Consider the following 27327-nt stretch of genomic DNA (forward strand, 5'->3'; position numbering starts at 1 on the left):
GCAGGCGCTTCTAACTTACTGTATGCGCTTCTAAATGACTGCAGGTGCTTCTAACTTACTGCATGCGCTTCTAAATTACTGAATGCACAACAGCCTAGATTTGTTGATGGTACAAGCTCCAATGGAATACTATTGTCAGTAGTGAACTGTGAGCCACGGTCAGAATCCTTAAAAATGACTACCATGTCAGAATCAATCATTACCATTTTGCTCACACATTTTTTTGAAAAATTTCCATCATTTCACTAAGCTAACAAATGTCAACAAGATGACGAATTTCATAAATTTCAAAAATCTTAAACATCAGTCACCTCTTGCACTATTTTTCATGTTTTTTTCCTCCATGTATATAATGGGTGTACTAGATCTTGGGGTTATCCTACTGTACCTTTGTTTTCAGCAGTTTCCCATTGATACCGTTGGTGAGGATGGCCACAGACTTGCTGACCTCCACAATCATCTTGACCGTTGGCAGTGTGGTGGCTAAGTTCTGTTGGTGGGGAGGTCGGACGGTAACGGGGACCATGCCTAGAACGAGCAATATAATTCACAGATACTTTTAATATACACCACATTAAAGTGTGCAAAACTTATGTCAAGATTCAGGTTGTCTTTGAATTGATTTGAGGGGCGACTAAATGCTATTCAAAATATACTTGACGCACTTAATGCCACAAACTATGGGGACAATTCCACAATGACATTTCTGACTCTGTAGTCAAAATCTAAAATGTCACAATGTTTTTACCTCTGTAATGGAAGTTGAAATCTTGACACATTTGTCTTAAGATAACATGGATGAGGTGGACAAAAGTTTAATTTAGAGGGTTCAAAAGGAAGTTCCGAAACCATATTTCAAATTCCAGTCAAGACTGGCTCTGTGGAATCCGCCCCCAAAGACCCAAACAAGATCAATCTTGTCAAGCAACAGTAGACTGAGCCGAGCATCAGATCTACATCGGATCATTACCTGGTGGACCCAAATTACGGAAACCTTAAATACTGTCTTTCACCTCATTTAAGCATTTTCCAAGTGACACACTTTGCTTTATTCCAACTTACTCATCCACCTTAATGAAAGAATTTTTGTGAAGTGATTACTTTCTTGCAAAAAAAACTTCAGAGCTGGCGTCAAAAGTATCACTGGTCAAACGGAAATTTGAAAAAAAAAAAAAAAATTATTTTATTTATATGAAATATCTCCTTATTTTTACTAATATTTTAGGCCTTGATTACGTTCAAGGGTGGAGGAAATTGAGAAGTTTCAGCAAGGCACACTTTCACTTTGCCAGTTATCTTAAAAAAACCTCTTAATGAGACCAAAGATGAGCCAGTACAATTCTAAGCTACATTCAATAGCTCTGAGAGTGTAGACAAAATGACCAGTCAGGTTTGAACTCTGTTTCACTGTTGTACATACCCACATAGAGGCATCCGTAAAAGGAACAGATAAGATCAACACCTGAAAACAGAGGAAAGCAAAAAATTATCATTGTCAATTCTACAAAATCAACCCTGACTGTTGAGCTGTACACTGTATGGTAGAAATTCCTCTGGGCATCCGGCAATACTGGTCCTTGATTTCAGATTTCTTTCTTGTTTTACCAAAAAACTAATTTTGACAATTACATACATGTGCAATTACAACAGCTGAAAATACAGAATGCTTTCCATTTTCAGTCAAAAAAGTTTGGGATACTATCCTTTATTTGTTTGACTTTGTTTTATGCTGTACTCAAAGAACATTTCACTTATACGATGGCATCCAGCAATATGATGGGAGGAAACCAGGCAGAACCTTACTATATTACACAGGTGACTCCACTCGAAAACACAAATAATTACTTCAGTATTTAATTAAGTTTGGCAGTGTACTCCAGAATATTTCACTTAAGCAATGGCTATCAGGATACTTTTTGGAGGGAACTGGAGAGCTCAGTTACCACTGTCACATGATTTAAACCACTGTCAGTCGTCTGGTTTGTGTAACCAAACCGGAGAAGTGTAACCAAACCTGTCAGTCAGTCGTCTGGTTTGCGTAACCAAATCTGACAAAGCACATGATTTCAAGCTGTAGCAAAACCAGCAGTAGCTGGATTTAAATGTGACAACCTTGTAATTAGTCAATGTAACTAGTCCACGACCAGTTGATTGTGACAAAAGCAATGCTTTACCCAAATGGCCCAGCAAAGGGTCCTATTTATTTGTTTATTTACTTGATTGGTGTTTTACGCTGTACTCAAGAATATTTCACTTATACGACGGCGGCCAGCATTATGGTGGGACGAAAGTGGGCAGAGCCCGGGGGAAACCCACAACCATCCACAGGTTGGACTTGAACTCACAGCGGCCAAAGGGTTCTAACCCTTGATAAACACATTATATATGTTAGGGGTTTGACCATGTACATATACTGTGGCAGAGTCCATATGACAATGAGTCATCAGGTGTGTGTACATATACTGTGGCTGTGAGTCCATATGACAATGAGTCATCATCAGGTGTGTGTACATATACTGTGGCTGTGAGTCCATATGACAATGAGTCATCAAGTGTGTGTACATGTACTGTGGCAGAGTCCATATGACAATGAGTCATCATCAGGTGTGTGTACATATACTGTGGCTGTGAGTCCATATGACAATGAGTCATCAAGTGTGTGTACATGTACTGTGGCTGTGAGTCCATATGACAATGAGTCATCAAGTGTGTGTACATATACTGTGGCTGTGAGTCCATATGACAATGAGTCATCAAGTGTGTGTACATGTACTGTGGCTGTGAGTCCATATGACAATGAGTCATCATCAGGTGTGTGTACATATACTGTGGCTGTGAGTCCATATGACAATGAGTCATCATCAGGTGTGTGTACATATACTGTGGCTGTGAGTCCATATGACAATGAGTCATCATCAGGTGTGTGTACATATACTGTGGCTGTGAGTCCATATGACAATGAGTCATCATCAGGTGTGTGTACATATACTGTGGCTGTGAGTCCATATGGCAATGAGTCATCATCAGGTGTGTGTACATATACTGTGGATGTGAGTCCATATGGCAATGAGTCATCATCAGGTGTGTGTACATATACTGTGGCTGTGAGTCCATATGGCAATGAGTCATCATCAGGTGTGTGTACATATACTGTGGCTGTGAGTCCATATGACAATGAGTCATCATCAGGTGTGTGTACATATACTGTGGCTGTGAGTCCATATGACAATGAGTCATTATCAAGTGTGTGTACATATACTGTGGCTGTGAGTCCATATGACAATGAGTCATCATCAGGTGTGTGTACATATACTGTTCCTGTGAGTCCATATGACAATGAGTCATCATCAGGTGTGTGTACATATACTGTGGCTGTGAGTCCATATGACAATGAGTCATCATCAGGTGTGTGTACATACACTGTGGCAGAGTCCATATGACAATGAGTCATCATCAGGTGTGTGTACATATACTGTGGCTGTGAGTCCATATGACAATGAGTCATTATCAAGTGTGTGTACATCTACTGTGGCAGAGTCCATATGACAATGAGTCATCATCAGGTGTGTGTACATATACTGTGGCTGTGAGTCCATGATGCAGAGGGCACCAGACATGACACATTATACTGACACCGGGTCAACCAGTTATATTTCCTTGCTCTAACCCCTGAGAAGTGAGCATCAAGTGAGGCAGCCATGAGTACCATTTTTAAAGTCTTTGGTATGACCCGACCCAGGAACACCTTATAACCCACAGTTTTGTTGGCGTGGAAGTTAAAATTCACCTGGTGGATATAACAATGTCACATGATCTCCTGTGTTCAGACGTCCCTTCTCCATCAGCATACAGCCAATCCGCTCGGCTTTCTTGTGGAGTTGGGAACATGTCATCGTGATGAATGGCTGTCCCTGATTGGTCAACAGAATACATGTTACAACATTTCGAATCCAGAATGCTTGCATAATGACACCAATACTAGTTCGTGCATGCATGCTTTGCATTATGGGATTTGGAGTGGGGTAAAACCAACATGGCGGTGCTGCAAACTGAAGTGGGATGTCATATTATTTTGCTTTTTAGACCCAACAAGCTACTCTAAATTTTGTCAGTCTCTCGGTACATAGTATGTCATTCAGGCAACTTTTTGACATTGTACCTTTTCAAGGTAAAGAATACACTAAAATAAAGTGTATATCAGACAAAATGTCATAAAACAGAATTTAGAATTTTTCCAAACAGCAAAAATGATTTAGGGTTGTCTGTAGTGACCCTGTGGGTACCAGTGACGTCACATCTATACGTCTTCCCTCAAACAGTTTGTTGTAACGTCCATTTGCTGAATGTATGCTTAGATATATATGCATTTTGAGCGGTGAAATCTAGGACTGTGGCAGACTATTTGGCAAAAACCCGAAGTGATGCCACTGGCCCCTATGTGGTCTGAAATAGCCAACGTAAAATCCAGCTTCAAATTCATTCCAATACGTGAAAAAAATCCATTACGGGAAAAAAAAAATCCTGAAGAAAATAAATCGAATCATTTTTTCTGGACAATATTTTTTTACCTTTATCCCAGATCATCACTTTTCCATCCAAAGATAAAATTACCGTTCGACATTTGACCATTTCACGATACCAGTGAAGACTGTGTGGTTCACTTCTTTGTGTGATTTTCTCATGCACTAAATATGCAGACCACACGAAGTCATATCATTCTTTTATCTTTATAGCAGATTATTATGTTTTCTGTTTATTACTGTCACAGCACTCTACAATAAAAAGTCCTTCCCACTCTCTAAGACAGTTTTGCATTTTGTTTTCTTGACATCTGTACAGAGAAGTCTGTAATTTGTCATCACAGTTTGCGTTCTATATATCCCATAATGCAATGAGAATTTAGGTATTGACATCATTATGCTACCCACGTATACATATATTATATGGGACAAGCAATATGGTGCTCAGGCGTGTTAGAAACTGCAAATGTTACAAAAGGAAAGAACAGAATGAAGCAGGCATAAATAAATAAATAAATAAACAAATAAATGCAGCATGAATAACTAAAACAAATGGAAAAGAAATGGTACGGAGTAGCTAGGACAAAAATCTGCTGCACATAAATTATAAATACATTTATAAGGTACAGAAAGAATTTAAAAAAAAATAATGAAACAAAGGTGACATAGAAAGAACAAAAAAAAAAAAACAAAAAAAAAAAAATCAATCAAGTTAATAGCTTAACAGAAAACAAAATGGAGGCTGATTTTTTTTAGTTCAAGTGAGTCACTTTCAGTTAAGACTTCAAGAAAAACAAACCATGCAGCCAAATACCACCATGTAATACCAACAGTCCACACGCAAAGAAATTAAATCCTTACCACCAAACCACCACAACATTAGATTCATAAATTAACAACTTATGCTGCTTTAATTAATAATCCAATGCAAGCTTTCCATCTCTATCATTATCCAAAACCTACAGCTGAACTGATTTATAAATTTATGACACAATTTAAGACTTTTCAAACAACAATCATATTTATCTAAAAGTAAGGTCAAACAGTTCTTCAGGGGGGGCATAGATATGAAATTCAAATGATATAATGATTGACTGTATGGCTAATGGATCTATCATGATAGATTAGCTATTGTAAAATGCAAGTGGGGAATTACATGTAGACACAGTGACGTACATTTATATGAATCTTTCAAGCACAGAGGGAATATTTGAAAAGATGCAAAATGGCTGAAGTGTGCATGGCAGAATTAGTGACTGAACATTATTATTTCGACAAAGCAATAAGTCAGGGGACTGGTTGTTCAAAATTGTCCTAACACTTAAATAGTATACTAAATAATGAGGTAAACCTCCTGCCATTCCATTTGGTCAGTGTACTATTGAACTGCTTCCTGGGTTTTGTTAAAATCGTCAATACACAATATGACTTAATACCATGGTATCAGTTAATGCACTTTTGAATAGGGCCATGGATTTCACACTTTTTTTAAACAAATTCTCAATAAATTAACGGAAATAACTTGCTTATTTTAAAACTCTTAACGTCTTGGTAATTTTTAAAGTTATGTACCTGTTTACAAGAGATTCCTTAACTCCAAGAAAATCTAATTGCTCCTTTTCAATACAAAAACACCCCACATAGCTATTACCTATTGTATATCTATGGTAAATGTGAACAATAATGTTAATGAATATGAATAATAATGTTAATGAATATGAACAATAATGTTAATGAATAATAACCATAAAACTGATAATATTCATCTAAAAATAATAACAACGATGAAGCTTAACACTTTGATATTAGTATTCAGAATCTGCCCTACCCCAAATCATGCAAAGTTTTTCAAAAGTCTGATAATGGCATATTAGACAAGAAACAGACTAAATGTTCATGTACGTTTGTTTGATTTGTCAGGTCACATGACACAGGTAGTTTGTCAGGTCACATGACAGGAAAAGCAGGGGATACATATGCTACACATATTAAGTCAAAATGTCAAAATCACATTTTCAAATTTTGAATAAAGTGAATCCGATGTCTGAACAATTACAGTCACCTAATGTAATCCAGTACAATTCTTCGTACTATACCCTGGAATTAAATGTCTTTTTTGCAAATGGGATGACCCAAAATCCAGTAATACACAAAAAGTGCTACATCGCCGCAAAATGAAAGCTTCACTTTGGTTCAATATTATGTATTGGTTTTTCGCGTTTTATTTTGAGTCAATATGAAGCATTCGCTTTTTGGGGTAACACTACCCGTGTATTACATGAATGTATGAATGAACTTTGGGTGTATGAAAGGCCGAGGAATGTACATGTACGTGTAAACACTACCCGTGTATTACATGAATGAATGAATGAACTTTGGGTGTATGAAAGGCCGAGGAATGTACATGTACGTGTAAACACTACTCGTGTATTACATGAATGTATGAATGAACTTTGGGTGTATGAAAGGCCGAGGAATGTACATGTACGTGTAAACACTACCCGTGTATTACATGAATGTATGAATGAACTTTGGGTGTATGAAAGGCCGAGGAATGTACATGTACGTGTAAACACTACTCGTGTATTACATGAATGAATGAATGAACTTTGGGTGTATGAAAGGCCGAGGAATGTACATGTACGTGTAAACACTACTCGTGTATTACATGAATGAATGAATGAACTTTGGGTGTATGAAAGGCCGAGGAATGTACATGTACGTGTAAACACTACTCGTGTATTACATGAATGAATGAATGAACTTTGGGTGTATGAAAGGCCGAGGAATGTACATGTACGTGTAAACACTACCCGTGTATTACATGAATGAATGAATGAACTTTGGGTGTATGAAAGGCCGAGGAATGTACATGTACGTGTAAACACTACTCGTGTATTACATGAATGAATGAATGAACTTTGGGTGTATGAAAGGCCGAGGAATGTACATGTACGTGTAAACACTACTCGTGTATTACATGAATGAATGAATGAACTTTGGGTGTATGAAAGGCCGAGGAATGTACATGTACGTGTAAACACTACTCGTGTATTACATGAATGAATGAATGAACTTTGGGTGTATGAAAGGCCGAGGAATGTACATGTACGTGTAAACACTACCCGTGTATTACATGAATGAATGAATGAACTTTGGGTGTATGAAAGGCCGAGGAATGTACATGTACGTGTAAACACTACTCGTGTATTACATGAATGTATGAATGAACTTTGGGTGTATGAAAGGCCGAGGAATGTACATGTACGTGTAAACACTACCCGTGTATTACATGAATGTATGAATGAACTTTGGGTGTATGAAAGGCCGAGGAATGTACATGTACGTGTAAACACTACTCGTGTATTACATGAATGAATGAATGAACTTTGGGTGTATGAAAGGATGAGGAGTGTAGATGTATATGTAGTATTGAGGGGAATGACATGCTGCTTAGTATGAAGCCCCGAATGAAGAAACAGAACGATACTGTTTGACTTACCTTTGTACTTACCTTGGAGTTGAGCATTGTAAAGAGGACATGGTCAGGCGTGGTTTGGGAGCGCCATCGGAGAATCTCAGTCAGAAACTGATACTGGAAACACAAATAATACAGAATCGCAGTCAGAAACTGATACTGGAAACACAAAGAACAGAGAAAATCAGTCAGAAACTGATACTGGAAACACAAATAATACAGAATCTCAGTCAGCAACTGATACTGGAAACACAAAGAACAGAGAATCTCAGTCAGAAACTGATACTGGAAACACAAATAATACAGAATCGCAGTCAGAAACTGATACTGGAAACACAAAGAACAGAGAATCTCAGTCAGAAATTGATACTGGAAACACAAAGAACAGAGAATCTCAGTCAGAAACTGATACTGGAAACACAAATAATACAGAATCTCAGTAAGAAACCGATACTGGAAACACATAGAACAGAAAATCTCAGTCAGAAACTGATACTGGAAACAGAAAGAACAGAGAATCTCAGTCAGAAACTGATACTGGAAACACAAAGAACAGAGAATCTCAGTCAGAAACTGATACTGGAAACACAAAGAACAGAGAAAATCAGTCAGAAACTGATACTGGAAACACAAATAATACAGAATCTCAGTCAGCAACTGATACTGGAAACACAAACAATTGAGAAACTCAGTCAGAAACTGATACCGGAAACAAAAAGAACAGAGAATCTCAGTCAGAAACTGATATCCCTGGATAATCTCTGCTGTCATGAGTTAGAAGCCAACTGAATATGGGTAAAATTAACCCTGGATAATCTCTGCCAGCATGGGTTACAAGCCAACTGAATATGGGTAAAATTAACCCTGGATAATCTCTGCCAGCATGGGTTACAAGCCAACTGAATATGGGTAAAATTACCCCTGGAAAATCTCTGCCGGCATGGGTTACAAGCCAACTGAATATGGGTAAAATTACCCCTGGAAAATCTCTGCCGGCATGGGTTAGAAGCCAACTGAATATGTGTAAAATTACCCCTGGATAATCTCTGCCAGCGTGGGTTAGAAGGCAAATGAATATGGGTAAAATTAACCCTGGATAATCTCTGCCAGCATGGGTTACAAGCCAACTGAATATGGGTAAAATTAACCCTGGATAATCTCTGCCAGCATGGGTTACAAGCCAACTGAATATGGGTAAAATTACCCCTGGAAAATCTCTGCCGGCATGGGTTACAAGCCAACTGAATATGGGTAAAATTACCCCTGGAAAATCTCTGCCGGCATGGGTTAGAAGCCAACTGAATATTGGTAAAATTACCCCTGGATAATCTCTGCCAGCATGAGTTAGAAGCCAAATGAATATGGGTAGAATTAACCCTGAATAATCTCTGCCGGCATGGGTTAGAAGCCAACTGAATATGGGTAAAATTACCCCTGGATAATCTCTGCCGTCATGAGTTAGAAGCCAACTGAATATGGGTAGAATTAACACTGGATAATCTCTGCCAGCATGGGTTAGAAGCCAACTGAATATGGGTAAAATTACCCCTGGATAATCTCTGCTGGCATGGGTTAGAAGCCAACTGAATATGGGTAAAATTACCCCTGGATAATGTCTGCCATCATGAGTCAGAAGCCAAACTGAATATGGGTAAAATTAACCCTGGATGATCTCTGCCGGCATGGGTTAGAAACCAACTGAATATGGGTAAAATTACCCCTGGTTAATCTCTGCCAGCATGGGTTAGAAGCCAACTGAATATGGGTAAAATTACCCCTGGATAATCTCACTCGGCATGGGCTAGAAGCCAACTGAATATGGGTAGAATTAACACTGAATAAATCTCTGCCATCATGGGTTAGAAGCCAACTGAATATGGGTAAAATTACCCCTGGATAATCTCTGCCGGCATGAGTTAGAAGCCAACTGAATATGGGTAAAATTACCCCTGGATAATCTCCGCCAGCATGGGTTAGAAGCCAACTGAATATGGGTAAAATTACCCCTGGATAATCTCTGCCGGCATGAGTTAGAAGCCAACTGAATATGGGTAAAATTACCCCTGGATAATCTCTGCCGGCATGAGTTAGAAGCCAACTGAATATGGGTAAAATTACCCCTGGATAATCTCCGCCAGCATGAGTTAGAAGCCAACTGAATATGGGTAAAATTACCCCTGGATAATCTCTGCCGGCATGAGTTAGAAGCCAACTGAATATGGGTAAAATTACCCCTGGATAATCTCTGCCGGCATGAGTTAGAAGCCAACTGAATATGGGTAAAATTACCCCTGGATAATCTCCGCCAGCATCGGTTAGAAGCCAACTGAATATGGGTAAAATTACCCCTGGATAATCTCTGCCGGCATGGGTTACAAGCCAACTGAATATGGGTAAAATTACCCCTGGATAATCTCCGCCAGCATGGGTTAGAAGCCAACTGAATATGGGTAAAATTACCCCTTAACCAATTGAGCAAGCGATCCTCTGTTATTGACCGGAAATTTCATGGATTTTTTTCACTAACTACATTTGTATTCTTTCTACTGTACAAATTCGGTGAAAAATCTCTAGAAAATTTGTGTGAATTTATATCTAAGTAAACATTACTGTAAATCAGAAATAGCTTCACATGATTTTTCACCAACTGACTTCCTTTCTGAAGTACAGTCCATACAGTAGGACAATTAATAGTAAACAACTCCACATAATTTCTATGTGATTTACTCTATGTCTTGTTAAACTTGTACAAAATTTATTTATTTATTTGATTGGTGTTTTACGCTGTACTCAAGAATATTTCACACATACAACAGTGGCAAGCTGGTATACAAAACTTACACATTTTTTTTTAATGTTAGTTTGAACGTAACATACCTCAAACCAACTGATACAACAAAATTCTACAACAACAAAAAATCTCACATGCCCGTGTTAATCTAAATCTACCGCAATCTATTAAATCTACTGGATGCTGAAATGACCACGTGCTACACATTACACAGGATGACAAAATCAAATTTCTTTCATGTTCAATGATAATGTTGCCGATGATGATGATGAAGACAAAGTGGACGATAGCGAATGATATTTCACTTACATCCAAGTACATTCCTCTCAACAGCTGCATCAGTGGACAAAAAGTTTATTGTCTGAATTATTCAAATTCTAAACATATACGTCTGATGTAATTGCAATGAATAGAGATTGTACTTGGGTCAGCTTATAATTTAAAACAGTACAAGTCTAACCCAAATCCTTATAAATTATAAAAAAAGGAGCTAAAATTTACACTAAATATGCAAAACTGCTGCATGCATCAAGTTATTGTTTTTGTTAATTTGAACTGAAGGGCCAAGATACTAATCTCTATGCAAAATTTATCAGAATCATACATTATTTGAGGCACTCATAACCAAAAACTGATAATCATTCGGAATCAGCAAAATCATTAAATATCCAAGAAATAAGCACTGGTATGGCTAGTTTTCAACTGTGACCTTAAAGTCACAGAAAGCAAACCTGGATACAAAATTCTGTCAAACTTAAACAATATCTGGATCAGTTACGGCATTGAAACCAAAGCATGACAGACAGCAGACCAAAATTTATGCTCACTTTTGCAGAAACGTGGCATAAAACACAAAACCACGACAGTTCCAATGGGATACTACAGTATGGCGTATATGCCCTATTATGTGCTTATGTCCTCCGGTTGTACAAAGATAGGAAAATAAGTCCTTCAGGTGTTTGTGCTGACTGCACCACATTTACAATGTCTGCTATTATCCAGAAAATAACAGGTAAACCAAGCAAGACTCCACTGAGCCAATTAAAACACTTGGCATGAAGGATCGTAGATAGTCATCTATGTAATGCAAATTCTGATTGGTTGATCAGATTAACAAAAATACAGCCAAACATGAGTTTCTCAATAACCTTCTGCACACCGTTGGTGGCATGCCCTTTAATAGAGGCTACGCAGTAAAGGTGACTACATGCACTTGCAGCCATATTGGATCTTTAACAAAATAATGTCATGGTCTCTCCTGGAGTGTACCTTTTGTAATGTACTGCACCATGAAATTCTGTTGCTAGAGATCCAACATGGTCAACAGCACCTCATCTATATCCACTGGAAGAATGCAAGAAAGTCCTGCAACCAGCATGGATTATTTCCAATTTTGTTACAATCTGTTGAGACAGATGTGGATATCTCAACTTACCTTTCTCGTTTGGTCACTCTCCTCGTCTGACAGCCCAAGGTCACGACCTTGAGCCCACGCCAACCTTGCCCCCTGTACAATGCTCCCAACATAGACAGCCGAGGGACCAACATCTGCTGAAGCATAAACCATTTACTGACATGTATTTACTTATCTGATACACGTAGGTACTTCACGCCACCCTCAAGAACATCTTATTGTAATTCTTCAACCTTTTAGCATGTTTGCAAGATTATTTCTTATACCAGTATTATTCTGAGGACATTTATTCTACATAGACTGATAAAACATACTTTTCAGGAAGCCCTGAAATTGGCCAATCCAACCAACAGTTTTAGCTCCAAAATCAAATTAAAAATGTAAATTATGATATATGGGTGGTGGAGTGCAGGCACCGGTTTTCACAAAAACAGACATGTAGTGTCACTTGATCAAAAGTTTTCAGTTCTGCCAAGAACACACAAAATTCTGATATACTTTAACTAAGCCCTACTGTAAGTCTTTTTGCATGTTTGCAAGGTGTTTATTCAAGCATATTCTGATGGCATTATTTATTTATTTATTTGATTGGTGTTTTACGCCGTACTCAAGAATACACTTATACGACGGCGGCCAGCATTATGGTAGGAAGAAACCGGGCAGAGCCCTGGGGGAACCCATGACCATCTGCAGGTTGCTGGCAGACCTTCCCACGTTCGGCCTGAATGCATTATTCTGTGAAGACTGATAAAATTATACTTTTTGCAAGCTCTGAAATTGGCCAGCCCATCCAATGTGGTTTTGTCTCCAAAATCAAATTTACAAAGTGCATAAATTTCACTGAAAATGGCTCTTTCATATGCGAAAAAGTTGAGGAATTAGGGCACATGTAGCCAAATAATTCCATGCATTGCTGGGAAAAACAACTAGAAAATTTGAAAACATAATTCATAGACTTGCCAAATTCACAGAATAAATCAATATCGAAGCTCATTCACGGCCAACGATCATATGACCACAGTTGGAACGCCTATCCCAGTGCATGTGGTAATATTATAGACATGTGACAAGCACCCAGACATGGTGCCTCAACACAAACTGTGTTTCCCATAAATGGCACTAGTGAGTTGCCCTCACAAATCAGCTGGTAGCCCCAGTTTTAAGTTTCTCTTGCTTTTCATGTTTTTAATATTTTTCCGTTTTTTTCCCCCTGTTTAAGAAAAGATGAATGTATGGCTTACTCAGACCTACAGGCTTGTATTGCCTGTCAGGCCATAAAAAAACAAGCATTTGTTACAAGGTCACTGGTAAAATACTACATGTAAGTAAAGTGCAGAGAGTAACTCCTGCAAACTTCAGTATTTGACATGTGTAAATTAATTATACAAGCGCGTGAATGTCATATACTGTGGTAAAGTATAAAATTTGAGATGTTCATTTATTTTATTTACTTTCTGATTGACACGTGTCAGTTAAAGACCATTCGTTTTTTCCACCAATATGGTTTGCATATCCCATAATCTGTGCTTCTTATAGGAAAGAATACCAGTAATTTGCCACAGGCCGGTAGTTTATAACGGGCATGTTACGTTTTCCCTGTCCTCAAATCTTACTGCCACTGTACAAGTGTAAAATTCTTAAACATAATGTTAAACGGTTAACTCAAATGAATAAATAATTATTAAATTGAGATTCAACACAACATTTAAGAATATTCATGTAAAAATTATGGGAGAAGAAAATCAAACAGGGATTGGAGAAAACAACAGTTCAGAACTACCCACTACCCAAACATTGTAGCCGTAATACATTTGTACAACATAGTGTTAACACAAATCTTAAATAAGACTGGCCTTATGTGAATGAGTCAACACAAACAAGTGACCCCTCACTACTCTCATTCAACAGTTGTTTCACATTGACAGATGACTTCATTAAATTTGTCTGGGATAAGAAAAAAAGAAACTAAACTTTCAAATGTCAACTGTTCGCTACTTTTTAAATATAAATACATACATGTACTTATGAAGCTTTTTCCTGTAGACTCTGATAAGATCTTGGTGCTTCTAACAGACCCAGCTGAGATGAGTCATACAGTATAAAGCTCGGCAGCTTTAAACAAAATTCAGGTCAGATTTTCAGTTTACATGTGTTTCTCTACTAACAAGAAAAACAAACCACAAAAATTATGAAAAAGACGGAAATAGACCGAAACAGATGGCTCGAAAGTTCAAAGGGTGACTGTGCACTAGCTTAGTGCAGTATTGTGTAAGGTTTGAGTCAAAACTACGAGAAACTCAAATGGAAAATTATACAAGAATTTGAAAGTAAGCTATCTATTGATTTACATCTTTTTTTCTTATTTATTCTATTTTTGTTTCACGCCGTACATAAGAATTTTACTCGTATGAGGGCAGCCATCACTGAATGTTTTCATCAGACACTTTTATTTCAATAAATTAATGCAACAAAGATAATAATGAAAAAAAAAAAACAGATGTAACTTGCCATAGTGCGACATATGAAATGAAAATATTCTGCCCTAGAATTTTTTTCTTGGAAATAGTAGCTATATAAACTACAGGGGAACATATACATGAGATTCCTTTGATCTTTTTTTGAAACTAAAAAAAAAAATCTGCTAACTTTTGAAATCCAATCATTTTAGAGACAAAATGTATGCCCCTTCTCTACACTGATGGGTTAAGCACTGTTCTAATTATCGTAGCATTTTGTCAAATTCTACTCTCTGATTTACTCTGAGGAGACTTAGGATAGAAGGAATACACTGTTGAATACACTGCTGAATACACTAATACACTGCTGAATACACTAATACACTGCTGAATACACTAACACACTGCTGAATACACTAATACTCTGCTGAATACACTAATACACTGTTGAATACACTAATACACTGCTGAATACACTAATACTCTGCTGAACACACTAACACACTGCTGAATACACTAATACTCTGCTGAATACACTAATACTCTGCTGAATACACTAATACACTGCTGAATACACTAATACACTGCTGAATACACTGTTGAATACAGGCTAAAATGTAAGTGCAGAAGATCTGAAAGCAAAAATTCTACCTTAAGGTTTTATGTTTTGAATAAAAAAAGCGCCAATAATGGTCACCCCATAGACATTCTTTAGGACCTGGTTTGCCCTTTTGAATTTAGTATACCACGCAGCCTTGTTTCCACCAGTTTGCATGTACCAAAATCTAACTCTACTATAAATGGCCTAATGTTTTTTTCTTGGTGCTCCAGATTTTACTTTTCAGTTTCCTTCCAAAATGCTGTGATTATAACTTAATCCAGCTGTTTTCCTGTGATGGGAATTCTTGTTTTGTTACTGATATACAGAGGTGAATGTGATATCTACTGAAGGGAAGTAACTCTAGAATTTATTAGGCGTACACACTTTTTACGAGTTATCCCCCTGTAATCAAATCTGTTATGGTCAAATCTACGTAGTCAAATGTAAACAATTACAAGCCAAGATTTAGTGAAGATGTGCAGGCCATACTGAACACCAGACGTAATCCCACCCAGTTACAGCATACTGACAACAGTTACACCAGACGTAGTCCCACTCAGTTACAGCATACTGACAAGTTACACCAGATGTAGTCCCACTCAGTTACAGCATACTGACAACAGTTACACCAGACGTAGTCCCACTCAGTTACAGCATACTGACAACAGTTACACCAGACGTAGTCCCACTCAGTTACAGCATACTGACAACAGTTACACCAGACGTAGTCCCACCCAGTTACAGCATACTGACAACAGTTACACCAGACGTAGTCCCACTCAGTTACAGCATACTGACAACAGTTACACCAGACGTAGTCCCACCCAGTTACAGCATACTGACAACAGTTACACCAGACGTAGTCCCACTCAGTTACAGCATACTGACAACAGCTAGTCAATATGTGGTCTATTCCATTCTCCAGAAAAGCAAGGCAAGACTGTCTGAGTTTTTGGATCTTTCCCCTGATTTTTTCGCACGGACAACTGTAGTCAGTATTTTATGCATGGAGGAACTGGTATAAAACACCAACCTGTGTTAAGTGACGGCTGCAAACTTCGCCACATGTGACCGTTAAAGGCACCTGTCGACCATTTATTGCCTTCAGGGCACAAAGGAAGAATGAACAGCCGAGGAATCATGAAAATTCACTGTCCAATACACAGGTACTGAATCTACATCTCCTGTCATGTATCTATTGAAAAGCTTGCACCTTAACCACTTCGCCCTAAAATTCTCTTACCAGACTAAAGCTATCTGGGTTTAGGAAGGTTTGTAACACAGGTGTGTCTTTCAGACCCTACAGTCCTCCTACCCGGGGGAAGCTCTCTGGGTTTAGGAAAGTTTGTAACACAGGTGTGTCTTTCAGACCCTACAGTCCTCCTACCCGGGTGAAGCTCTCTGGGTTTAGGAAAGTTTGTAACACAGGTGTGTCTTTCAGACCCTACAGTCCACTTACCTGAGTGAAGCTCTCTGGGCTTAGGAAGGTTTGTAACACAGGTGTGTCTTTCAGACCCTACAGTCCTCTTACCTGAGTGAAGCTCTCTGAGCTTAGGAAGGTTTGTAACACAGGTGTGTCTTTCAGACCCTACAGTCCTCCTACCCGGGTGAAGCTCTCTGGGTTTAGGAAAGTTTGTAACACAGGTGTGTCTTTCAGACCCTACAGTCCTCTTACCTGAGTGAAGCTCTCTGGCTTAGGAAGGTTTGTAACACAGGTGTGTGGGCACATTAACACATTGGCAGGGTGAAGGGAGCCTTCTAGAAACTTCTTCTTTGTCTCATGGAGATGAATTCCTCCGAGAGATGTCTGAAATTCATGCAAGGAGACGTGAAAATAAACACTTAGAGGCTACATTCAAGCACATTCCAAGTTCGCTAACTATGGATATAAAAGGAACTGAATAGTCAAACTCTAAAGATAATTCATCTATATGTATTTCATTGGTATGTAGCCAAGATTTTTTTTATTAAATCAAGATGATTGAATCTGACCTATCATAGAACATAAGATTCTCAAAATCTGCATAATTTTGTTTGTTTCACATGATTTATTGGGTTGTGATAACAGAAAAATCTGCCTAGTATCATCTGCCTAATATCAATAAAGTATATTTCTGTAGGAAAAGTTTGACTATACAAGCAGATACATCCATCTAGTATGTCCATGGCTTATTGTGACCCTGATGTCATACCTTGGGCAGGTAGTTGGGCGGCACGAGGGCAAGGCAATACACGCCCGTCTGGTGTATACTGTCCACAGCTTGTAACACCCGACTCATCCACTGGAAACTCTGAAAACACAAGAAAACAGACTCACACTAACCCGGACACACATGAACCAGTGCTCAGTGAAACATGTCAGTTGTCACTGGTAAAGGCCCAAATTCACTCATGAACACTACATGTACAAGTATTCAGTAGTAGAGGCTAGCATTAAGTGGTTGAGGCAATCAGTGGTACAGGCTAGCATTCAGTAGTACAGGCTAGCATTCAGTGGTACAGGCTAGCAGTGGTATGGGCTAGCATTCAGTAGTACAGGCTAGCATTCAGTGGTACAGGCTAGCAGTGGTACGGCTAACAGTGGTACAGGCTAGCAGTGGTACAGGCTAGCAATCAGTGGTACAGGCTAGCAGTGGTATGGGCTAGCATTCAGTGGAACTGGCTAGCATTCAGTGGTGCAGGCTAGCATTCAGTGGTGCAGGCTAGCATTCAGTGGTACAGGCTAGCAATTAGTAGTACAGGCTAGGATTCAGCAGTACACGCTAGCATTCAGTGGTACAGGCTAGCATTCAGTGGTACAGGCTAGCATTCAATGGCACTGGCTAGCATTCAATGGTGCAGGCTAGCAGTGGTACAGGCTGGCATTCAGTTGTGCAGGCTAGCATTCAGTGGCACTGGCTAGCATTCAGTGGTGTAGGCTAGCATTGATGGCTAGTTACCAACCAACCACACTGACAAATATGTTACTGTGTCAGTGTGTCCAATGAGGATCTACTTTTAGAAAACAACTGACAAGCTTTCTCCCACTTAACGTACGTTTTCACCCACAAAGCATGCTCAATGTGTGTTCCATAATGTAGGAAGGCAAAAAACTCCATACTGAACTTCATCCAAAATTAAATGAACTGTCCTATCAACCATTACTTCCTCTCCGGCTTCCTCTCCGGCCATACCTGGGAAGGTTCTACAGCAACCTGCAGATGGTTGTGGGTTTCCCCTGGGCTCTGCCCGGTTTCCTCCCACTTCAATGCTGTCCGCCGTTGTATAAGCGAAATATTCTTGAGTACGGCATAAAACACCAATCAAATAAAATAAATAAATCAACTATTACTATTACTTAGACAGGGAAGTTAGCAATAGCTTAACTTCAGCAAAAAAGAGAGAAAGACACAAACTGAGGTCTGCTTAGCTATGATCACACTGAAGACAGACAGAAAGTCAGACCTACACACATGTACACTCAAACTCACCTCTTCCTCAGAACAGTCTGGTCTCTGTTCAGCTATGATCACACTGAAGACAGACAGACAGACCTACACACATGTACACTCAAACTCACCTCTTCCTCAGAACAGTCTGGTCTCTGTTCAGCTATGATCACAGTGCAGACAGACAGATAGACAGTCAGACCTACACACATGTACACTCAAACTCACCTCTTCCTCAGAACAGTCTGGTCTCTGTTCAGCTATGATCACAGTGCAGACAGACAGACAGACAGTCAGACCTACACACATGTACACTCAAACTCACCTCTTCCTCAGAACAGTCTGGTCTCTGTTCAGCTATGATCACAGTGCAGACAGACAGTCAGACCTACACACATGTACACTCAAACTCACCTCTTCCTCAGAACAGTCTGGTCTCTGTTCAGCTATGATCACAGTGCAGACAGACAGACAGACAGTCAGACCTACACACATGTACACTCAAACTCACCTCTTCCTCAGAACAGTCTGGTCTCTGTTCAGCTATGATCACAATCCTTTCATCCTTCAGCACCTTGATGCTGAACACCGCAATCCTGTCAAACCGAACAGAATTCATGACCAACACTGTTAATGGAAACAAGGCTCCAACCTTGCAGGCTTCAATGTGAAATAATAACCCACTGTTGGCTTTTCAAATTACTTACCCTGACAAAATGTCTTCGGACTAAAAAGTGTATTTATTTATTTAATTGATGCTGAATGCATGTATGCATGTATGTATGTATGTATGTACGTAAGTATGTGCATGTGTGTTTTTTTTTTTTTTTTGATTGGTGTTTTACGCCGTACTCAAGAATATTTCACTTATACGACGGCGGCCAGCATTATGGTGGGTGGAAACCGGGCAGAGCCCGGGGGAAACCCACGACCATCCGCAGATTGCTGTCAGACCTTCTCACGTACGGCCGGAGAGGATACCAGCATGAGCTGGACTTGAACTCAGATCGACCGCATTGGTGAGAGACTCCTGGGTCATTACGCTGCATGTGTGAACATGTGTATGTGTGTATGTATGTATGTATGCATGCTTGGGTTTTTCTACCGTACTTAACAATTTCCCAGTCATAAGACCACAAGGAGGCATTAGGTAATGTGTACATGCACTGTGTCTTTTTGTGACAAGGCGAGTTCACGCAGTCAAAGTGTTGCCTCCACTGAAGAATAGTGCCCAAGACACCAGATATGACACTGCCAAAAGAGGCAGCAACAAGTACCATTTTATCTTTGGTTACTCTCAACCCAGTGATGATGAATGTCGTACTCAAGACATTTTAACTTACACGATGCTATGGTTAGATTTACGGGTAGAGTGCTCAGGGCAAACAACATGCCATTGGTAAGTCACTGAAGAACTTTCAATGAGGTGCAGACATATAAACCATGTTGGTGTAATAAGATAAGCAGTCTCCAATGAAAATGAAACAGCCACATGAACAAGGGCCAACAAACAGTGAGAGCAAAGGCATCCACACATTCTATATTCGAGGCTGGATTTGAACTCGCAGTTTGTGTGCCCTAACATCTGACAGGCACTGAAAAATTCTATAAAATCAGTCACACTTACCTTCCCCTATAGATGAATTTCATTGGTTCGACGGCAAGCACAGTGGCAATGATGTCATCAGCATTGTGTCTTCTTCCAGACACTTCCATCAGACCATCCTTCGTACCACAAACAAATATGAGACCGCCCTTCAAACAGCAAAAACAAAGATTTATTCAGAGGCTTGATATAAATATAAATATTCAAAACTTTTGCAGAGGTTTAAGCCAGTTTTCAAACTTTTCTGCACACAATATCCAGAGCACTGTATTTGCTATGGAAACCTGCAATGTCAGAAGCACATGGCCTCGGCTGTTTGATTTATTTCATTTACTTGATTGAATGCTTTTACACCATACTCAAGAATATTTCACTTATACGACGACGGCCAGCTTTGTGGTGGGAAACCCATGACAATCCGCAGGTTGCTGCAAGACCTTCCAAAGTGCGGCGCCTCGGTTTTGTAAGCACTTGTGATGCCAACAATTTAGTTGACAAATTCATATATTTGGTACGATAATGATGAATGAATTATGTCTTTCATTTGTTTAAGCCCTACTGTAATTTTTCAATCTTTCGTATGTTTGCCATGTGTTTATTCAAGCATATTCTGAGGGCATTATTCTGTGTTGACTGACAAAATTATACTTTTTGTGAAGCCCTGAAACCGGACAATCCAACCAATGTAGTTTTGTCTCTAAATTCAGATTATATATCCCCACTGGCCCAGGTCAGTCAAGAACCACTAGACTTCTGCCTGCACCCCCACTGGCCCAGGTCAGTCCAAGAACCACTAGGCTTATGCCTGCACCCCCATTGGCCCAGGTCAGTCAAGAACCACTAGACTTATGCCTGCACCCGCACTGGTCCAGGTCAGTCAAGAACCACTAGGCCTATGCCTGCACCCCCACTGGCCCAGATCAGTCAAGAACCACTAGGCTTATGCCTGGCACCTCCACTGGCCCAGGTCAGTCAAGAACCACTAGGCTTATGCCTGCACCCCCACTGGCCCAGGTCAGTCAAGAACCACTAGACTTATGCCTGCACTCGCACTGGTCCAGGTCAGTCAAGAACCACTAGGCCTATGCCTGCACCCCCACTGGCCCAGGTCAGTCAAGAACCACTAGGCTTATGCCTGCACCTCCACTGGCCCAGGTCAGTCAAGAACCACTAGGCTTATGTCTGCACCCCCACTGGCCCAGGTCAGTCAAGAACCACTAGGCATGCCTGTATCTCCACTGGTCCAGGTCAGTCACGAACCACTAGGCTTATGCCTGCACCCCCATTGGCCCAGGTCAGTCAAAAACCACTAGGCTTATGCCTGCACCCCCACTGGCCCAGGTCAGTCAAGAACCACTAGACTTATGCCTGCACCCCCATTGGCCCAGGTCAGTCAGGAACCACTAGGCATGCTTGCACCCCCACTGGCCCAGGTCAGTCACAAACCACTAGGCTTATGCCTGCACCCCCACTGGACCAGGTCAGTCCCCGAACCACTAGGCTAATGCCTGCACCCCCACTGGACCAGGTCAGTCAAGAACCACGAGGCTTATGCCTGCACCCTCAATGGTCCAGGTCAGTCAAGAACCACTAGGCATGCCTGCACCCCCAATGGTCCAGGTCAGTCAAGAACCACTAGGCTTATGCCTGCACCCCCACTGGCCCAGGTCAGTCCCGAACCACTAGGCATGCCTGCACCCCCACTGGTCCAGATCAGTCACGAACCGCTAGGCATGTCTGCACCCCCACTGGTCGAGGTCAGTCAAGAACCACTAGACTTATGCCTGCACCCGCACTGGTCCAGGTCGGTCAAGAACCACTAGGCTTATGCCTGCAACCCCACTGGTCCAGGTTGGTCAAGAACCACTAGACTTATGCCTGCACCCCCACTGGTCCAGGTCAGTCAAGAACCACTAAGCTTATGCCTGCACCCCCACTGGACCAGGTCAGTCAAGAACCACTAGGCTTATGCCTGCACCCGCACTGGTCCAGGTCGGTCAAGAACCACTAGGCTTATGCCTGCACCCGCACTGGTCCAGGTCAGTCACGAACCACTAGGCTTATGCCTGCACCCGCACTGGTCCAGGTCAGTCAAGAACCACTAGGCTTATGCCTGCACCCCCACTGGCCCAGGTCAGTCAAAAACCACTAGGCTTATGCCTGCACCCCCACTGGCCCAGGTCAGTCAAGAACCACTAGGCACGCCTGCACCTCCACTGGTCCAAGTCAGTTACGAACCACTAGGCTTATGCCTGCACCCCCACTGGTCCAGGTCAGTCACGAACCACTAGGCTTATGCTGGTGACAGGTCACAATAGGTTAGGGACGCTAAAGCTTTTCCAAGTGAATCCATGTTAAAATCTGGGCTCAATCACAGCCAATAAATGATAACTTACCGGACCAAGGAAGCCAATCAGACCTGTCCTTACAAAATACTGGTCTCCCACAGGCATGCCATCACTGCCCAGTGGCTGTACCTGTAAGATATAATATCATAGCTTTAACTTTCCCAACAGGTGAAAGGCAGTAGCATGACAATACACTAGGAAGAAAAACCTGCTGCTACCTAACACTCCTTTTTAGCACTCCTAAGGTAAATTTAGAATGTCTTTCCAATTTTCACTAACTTGACTTAGAGGAATTTCAACAAAAAAACAACTGGAAACCTTTCTAATACAACACAATGGGAAACAATACTACGTTATGCTCAATGACACTTTAGGCAAACCAGAAGCACACTTAAGGCAAACCAGAGGCACACTTAAGGCAAACCAGAAGCATACTTAAGGCAAACCAGAAGCCAACTTAAGGCAAACCAGAGGCACACTTAAGGCAAACCAGAGGCACACTTAAGGCAAACCAGAAGCATATTTAACGCAAACCAGACGCACTTAAGACAGGCCAGAGGCACACTACCAGCCATCAGAGACAAACTAAATAGCTGATTACAGGGACTCAAGGGATGCTCGCAGAGACTTTCTACACTGACTGTGTGAGTGAGTGAGTGACTTACCAGGAAGGTATTATGAGAGATGCCCTGAAGTCCCCAGTAACCAGAGCCTGTGTACCCCGAGTGTATGCACAACTCCCCAACTTCATCTGTCTTACACAGGTATGGACTGCCATCTATTTTTGTCACCACCATTACAGCTGAGGAACAGATAAATGGAACAGGAGAATTAATGAGGAAAGGTTTTGGTAAAGGAAGTATGATCATCACAAAAAGCTGATGTGAAACTAAATTTTTTTTATCATCTTTCTCGTCAATCTTGACAGAAAACATAATAAGGTGGTCAAGCCGTAGGAGTGTATTGTAAAATTATAGCCAATACAAATGCAAACTACCCTACTACCTCAGCGACCAATATTTTTTGAAACTTTCTGAGAGAACTATGGAGCGTAAAGAAATAAGTTTCATACTTTCATGACGTCTGCATCTTTAGTGACATAAAAAAATCATTTTAGCATCATCTTCCTAATAAATGTATGCATAAAATCCACTGAAAAAAGTGCATTGGAGGTCGAACATGTTGAAAATTCACAGTACACATCTTCATTCTGTGGCCAATAATACATTGGTTTCGTTGTCAACTTCAGGGGCAACATTATTTTTCGCGGGCAGAACTTCTGGATACTGTATTATAGTCATTTCACTTGAATATAGGCAATTTGAGATAGCAATCCTGGCTATTCCATGTACCCCTATTAACATGTATGGTATAATCAACTGACCTCCTGGCATGACCTGCCCACAGTCTTGTAGAGTAAGAGAGGTCAGACTGTTCTCACTATCCACCCGTACCACACCAAAACTCAGGCCCTGCATGGAAAGGATGCCGCGGCCTGTGGCACTGCTGCTGGTTCTGCCAGGTCTGGAAAACGAGAGGAGAGGAAATGACTGATCGATTGATTGAAGAGTTGACGGAATGCTAGGAGAGGATGCCAGTGTCTGTAGCCACTGCTACTGGTTCTGCCAGGTCTGGAAAACGAGAGGAGAGGAAATGACTGATTGAAGAGTTGATGGAATGCTAGGGAGAGGATGTCACTGTCTGTAGCAACTGCTACTGTTTCTGCAGGTCTGGAAAACGAGAGGAGAGGAAATGACTGATCGACTGACTGAAGAGTTGACGGAATGCTAGGAGAGGATGTCACTGTCTGTAGCACTGCTACTATTTCTGCCAGGTCTGGAAAACGAGAGGAGAAGAAATGACTGATCGATTGATTGAAGAGTTGACGGAATCCTAGGAGAGGATGCCACTGTCTGTAGCACTGCTACTGTTTCTGACAGGTCTGGAAAACGAGAGGGAGAGGAAATGACTGATTGATTGATTGAAGAGTTGATGGAATGCTAGGAGAGGATGTCACTGTCTGTAGCACTGCTACTGTTTCTGACAGGTCTGGAAAAAGAGAGGAGAGGAAATGATTGATCGATTGATTGAAGAGTTGATGGAATGCTAGGAGAGGATGTCACTGTCTGTAGCACTGCGACTGTTTCTGACAGGTCTGGAAAACGAGAGGAGAGGAAATTGACTGATCGACTGACTGAAGAGTTGACGGAATGCTAGGAGAGGATGTCACTGTCTGTAGCACTGCTACTGGTTCTGCCAGGTCTGGGAAACGAGAGGAGAGGAAATGACTGATTGACTGATTGAAGAGTTGATGGAAAGCTAGGAGAGGATGTCACTGTCTGTAGCACTGCTATTGGTTCTGACAGGTCTGGAAAAAGAGAGGAGAGGAAATGACTGATTGACTGATTGAAGAGTTGATGGAATGCTAGGAGAGGATGCCACTGTCTGTAGCACTGCTACTGTTTCTGACAGGTCTGGAAAAAGAGAGGAGAGGAATTGACTGATGAAGAGTTGATGGAATGCTAGGAGAGGACGTCACTGTCTGTGGCACTGCTACTATTTCTGCCAGGTCTGGAAAACGAGAGGAGAGAAATGACTGATTGACTGATTGAAGAGTTGATGGAATGCCAGGAGAGGATGCCACTGTCTGTAGCACTGCTACTGTTTCTGCCAGGTCTGGAAAATGAGAGGAGAGGAAATGACTGATTGAAGAGTTGATGGAATGCTAGGAGAGGATGTCACTGTCTGTAGCACTGCTACTGTTTCTGACAGGTCTGGAAAAAGAGAGGAGAGGAAATGATTGATCGATTGATTGAAGAGTTGATGGAATGCTAGGGAGAGGATGTCACTGTCTGTAGCACTGCTACTGTTTCTGACAGGTCTGGAAAATGAGAGGAGAGGAAATGACTGATCAACTGACTGAAGAGTTGACGGAATGCTAGGAGAGGATGTCACTGTCTGTAGCACTGCTACTGGTTCTGCCAGGTCTGGAAACGAGAGGAGAGGAAATGACTGATTGACTGATTGAAGAGTTGATGGAAAGGCTAGGAGAGGATGTCACTGTCTGTAGCACTGCTACTGGTTCTGACAGGTCTGGAAAACCAGAGGAGAGGAAATGACTGATTGATTGATTGAAGAGTTGATGGAATGCTAGGAGAGGATGTCACTGTCTGTAGCACTGCTACTGGTTCTGCCAGGTCTGGAAAATACAGAGGCGAATGAATGACTGATCGATTGATTGAAGAGTTGATGGAATGCTAGGAGAGGATGTCACTGTCTGTAGCACTGCTACTGGTTCTGCCAGGTCTGGAAAATACAGAGGCGAATGAATGACTGATCGATTGATTGAAGAGTTGATGGAATGCTAGGAGAGGATGTCACTGTCTGTAGCACTGCTACTGGTTCTGACAGGTCTGGAAAATACAGAGGCGAATGAATGACTGATCGATTGATTGAAGAGTTGATGGAATGCTAGGAGAGGATGTCACTGTCTGTAGCACTGCTACTGGTTCTGCCAGGTCTGGAAAATACAGAGGCGAATGAATGACTGATCGATTGATTGAAGAGTTGATGGAATGCTAGGAGAGGATGCCACTGTCTGTAGCACTGCTACTGGTTCTGCCAGGTCTGGAAAACGAGAGGAGAGGAAATGACTGATTGACTGATTGAAGAGTTGATGGAATGCTAGGAGAGGACGCCACTGTCTGTAGCACTGTTACTGTTTCTGCCAGGTCTGGAAAAAGAGAGGAGAGGAAATGACTGATTGACTGATTGAAGAGTGATGGAATGCTAGGAGAGGACGTCACTGTCTGTAGCACTGCTACTGTTTCTGAAAGGGCTGGAAAATACAGTGGCGAATGAATGACTGATTGATTAAGGGTGGAAGAGAAGATGCTGCCAGCTACTGGTGAGAGGTGCGTGAGTGAGTGATTGAAGAATTGATGGAAGGGCAGGACAAGAAGCTCAGCTCTGTGGCCCTAAGGACGGTCCTGCAAGGTATGAACAAAAAGTGCACTCAGACTGATTGCTTGGAGAAGGGATGATGACACTCCCAGCCAGGTGTGGACAGTAGAGAGGAGTGAGTGGAGTGAATGACTGATACATCAATCAAGAATTCATGAAGACGATTCCTTGGCCAGTGGTCGAGATGACAGTCACTGTCAGGTCTGGAAAATTGAGAGGATATTGAGTGATTGATGGAAGGACTGATGGCAGTGCAGGGGAGAATGATCAAACCTGTGGCATTAATGACAGTCCCCGTGATGTGAGGAAATACACAGGAAAGTGTGCGACTGAGTGAGTGATCAATTCATTGGGGCAAGGGATCAGTCTCCGGCTGATGGCAAAATACAACAATGATTGATAGATTGGTTAACTGATTAGAGAAAAGACGTTCAGGCCTATGGCATTAAACAACAGTTCAGTCTGGCATGGAAAAAATAGAACAATGATTGATTGATTGGTTAACTGATTAGAGAAAAGACGTTCAGGCCTATGGCATTAAACGACAGTTCAGTCTGGCATGGAAAAAATAGAACAATGATTGATTGATTGACTTATTGACTATTTGGAGAAATCATGCTCCAGCTAATGACACTGTGGTCCAGACAGGCTGAAAAGCAAAGGGGAGTAAGTAACTGATTGAATGAGTGACTGAACAAAAGGTCAAATTTGGCACTTAACTC

The 27327-nt window shown here is 41.1% G+C and overlaps 1 protein-coding gene across 1 annotated transcript in view; it reads right to left on the reverse strand.

Annotated features, from left to right (window-relative positions):
* The window catches only part of LOC135464785 (disco-interacting protein 2 homolog C-like), a 139431-nt gene that overhangs the window by 28227 nt on the left and 83877 nt on the right, over positions 1-27327 (reverse strand). The window contains 12 exon segments of the mRNA XM_064742332.1: positions 389-528; positions 1421-1462; positions 3788-3911; positions 8035-8115; positions 12225-12340; positions 16920-17067; positions 17453-17551; positions 19200-19284; positions 20316-20443; positions 22691-22771; positions 23308-23444; positions 24027-24166. Of these exon segments, the coding sequence (XP_064598402.1) occupies positions 389-528; positions 1421-1462; positions 3788-3911; positions 8035-8115; positions 12225-12340; positions 16920-17067; positions 17453-17551; positions 19200-19284; positions 20316-20443; positions 22691-22771; positions 23308-23444; positions 24027-24166 (1321 nt within the window).

The sequence above is a fragment of the Liolophura sinensis genome, chromosome 4 (genome assembly GCF_032854445.1).
Source record: "Liolophura sinensis isolate JHLJ2023 chromosome 4, CUHK_Ljap_v2, whole genome shotgun sequence".
In the NCBI taxonomy this organism is placed as follows: Eukaryota; Metazoa; Mollusca; class Polyplacophora; order Chitonida; family Chitonidae; genus Liolophura; species Liolophura sinensis.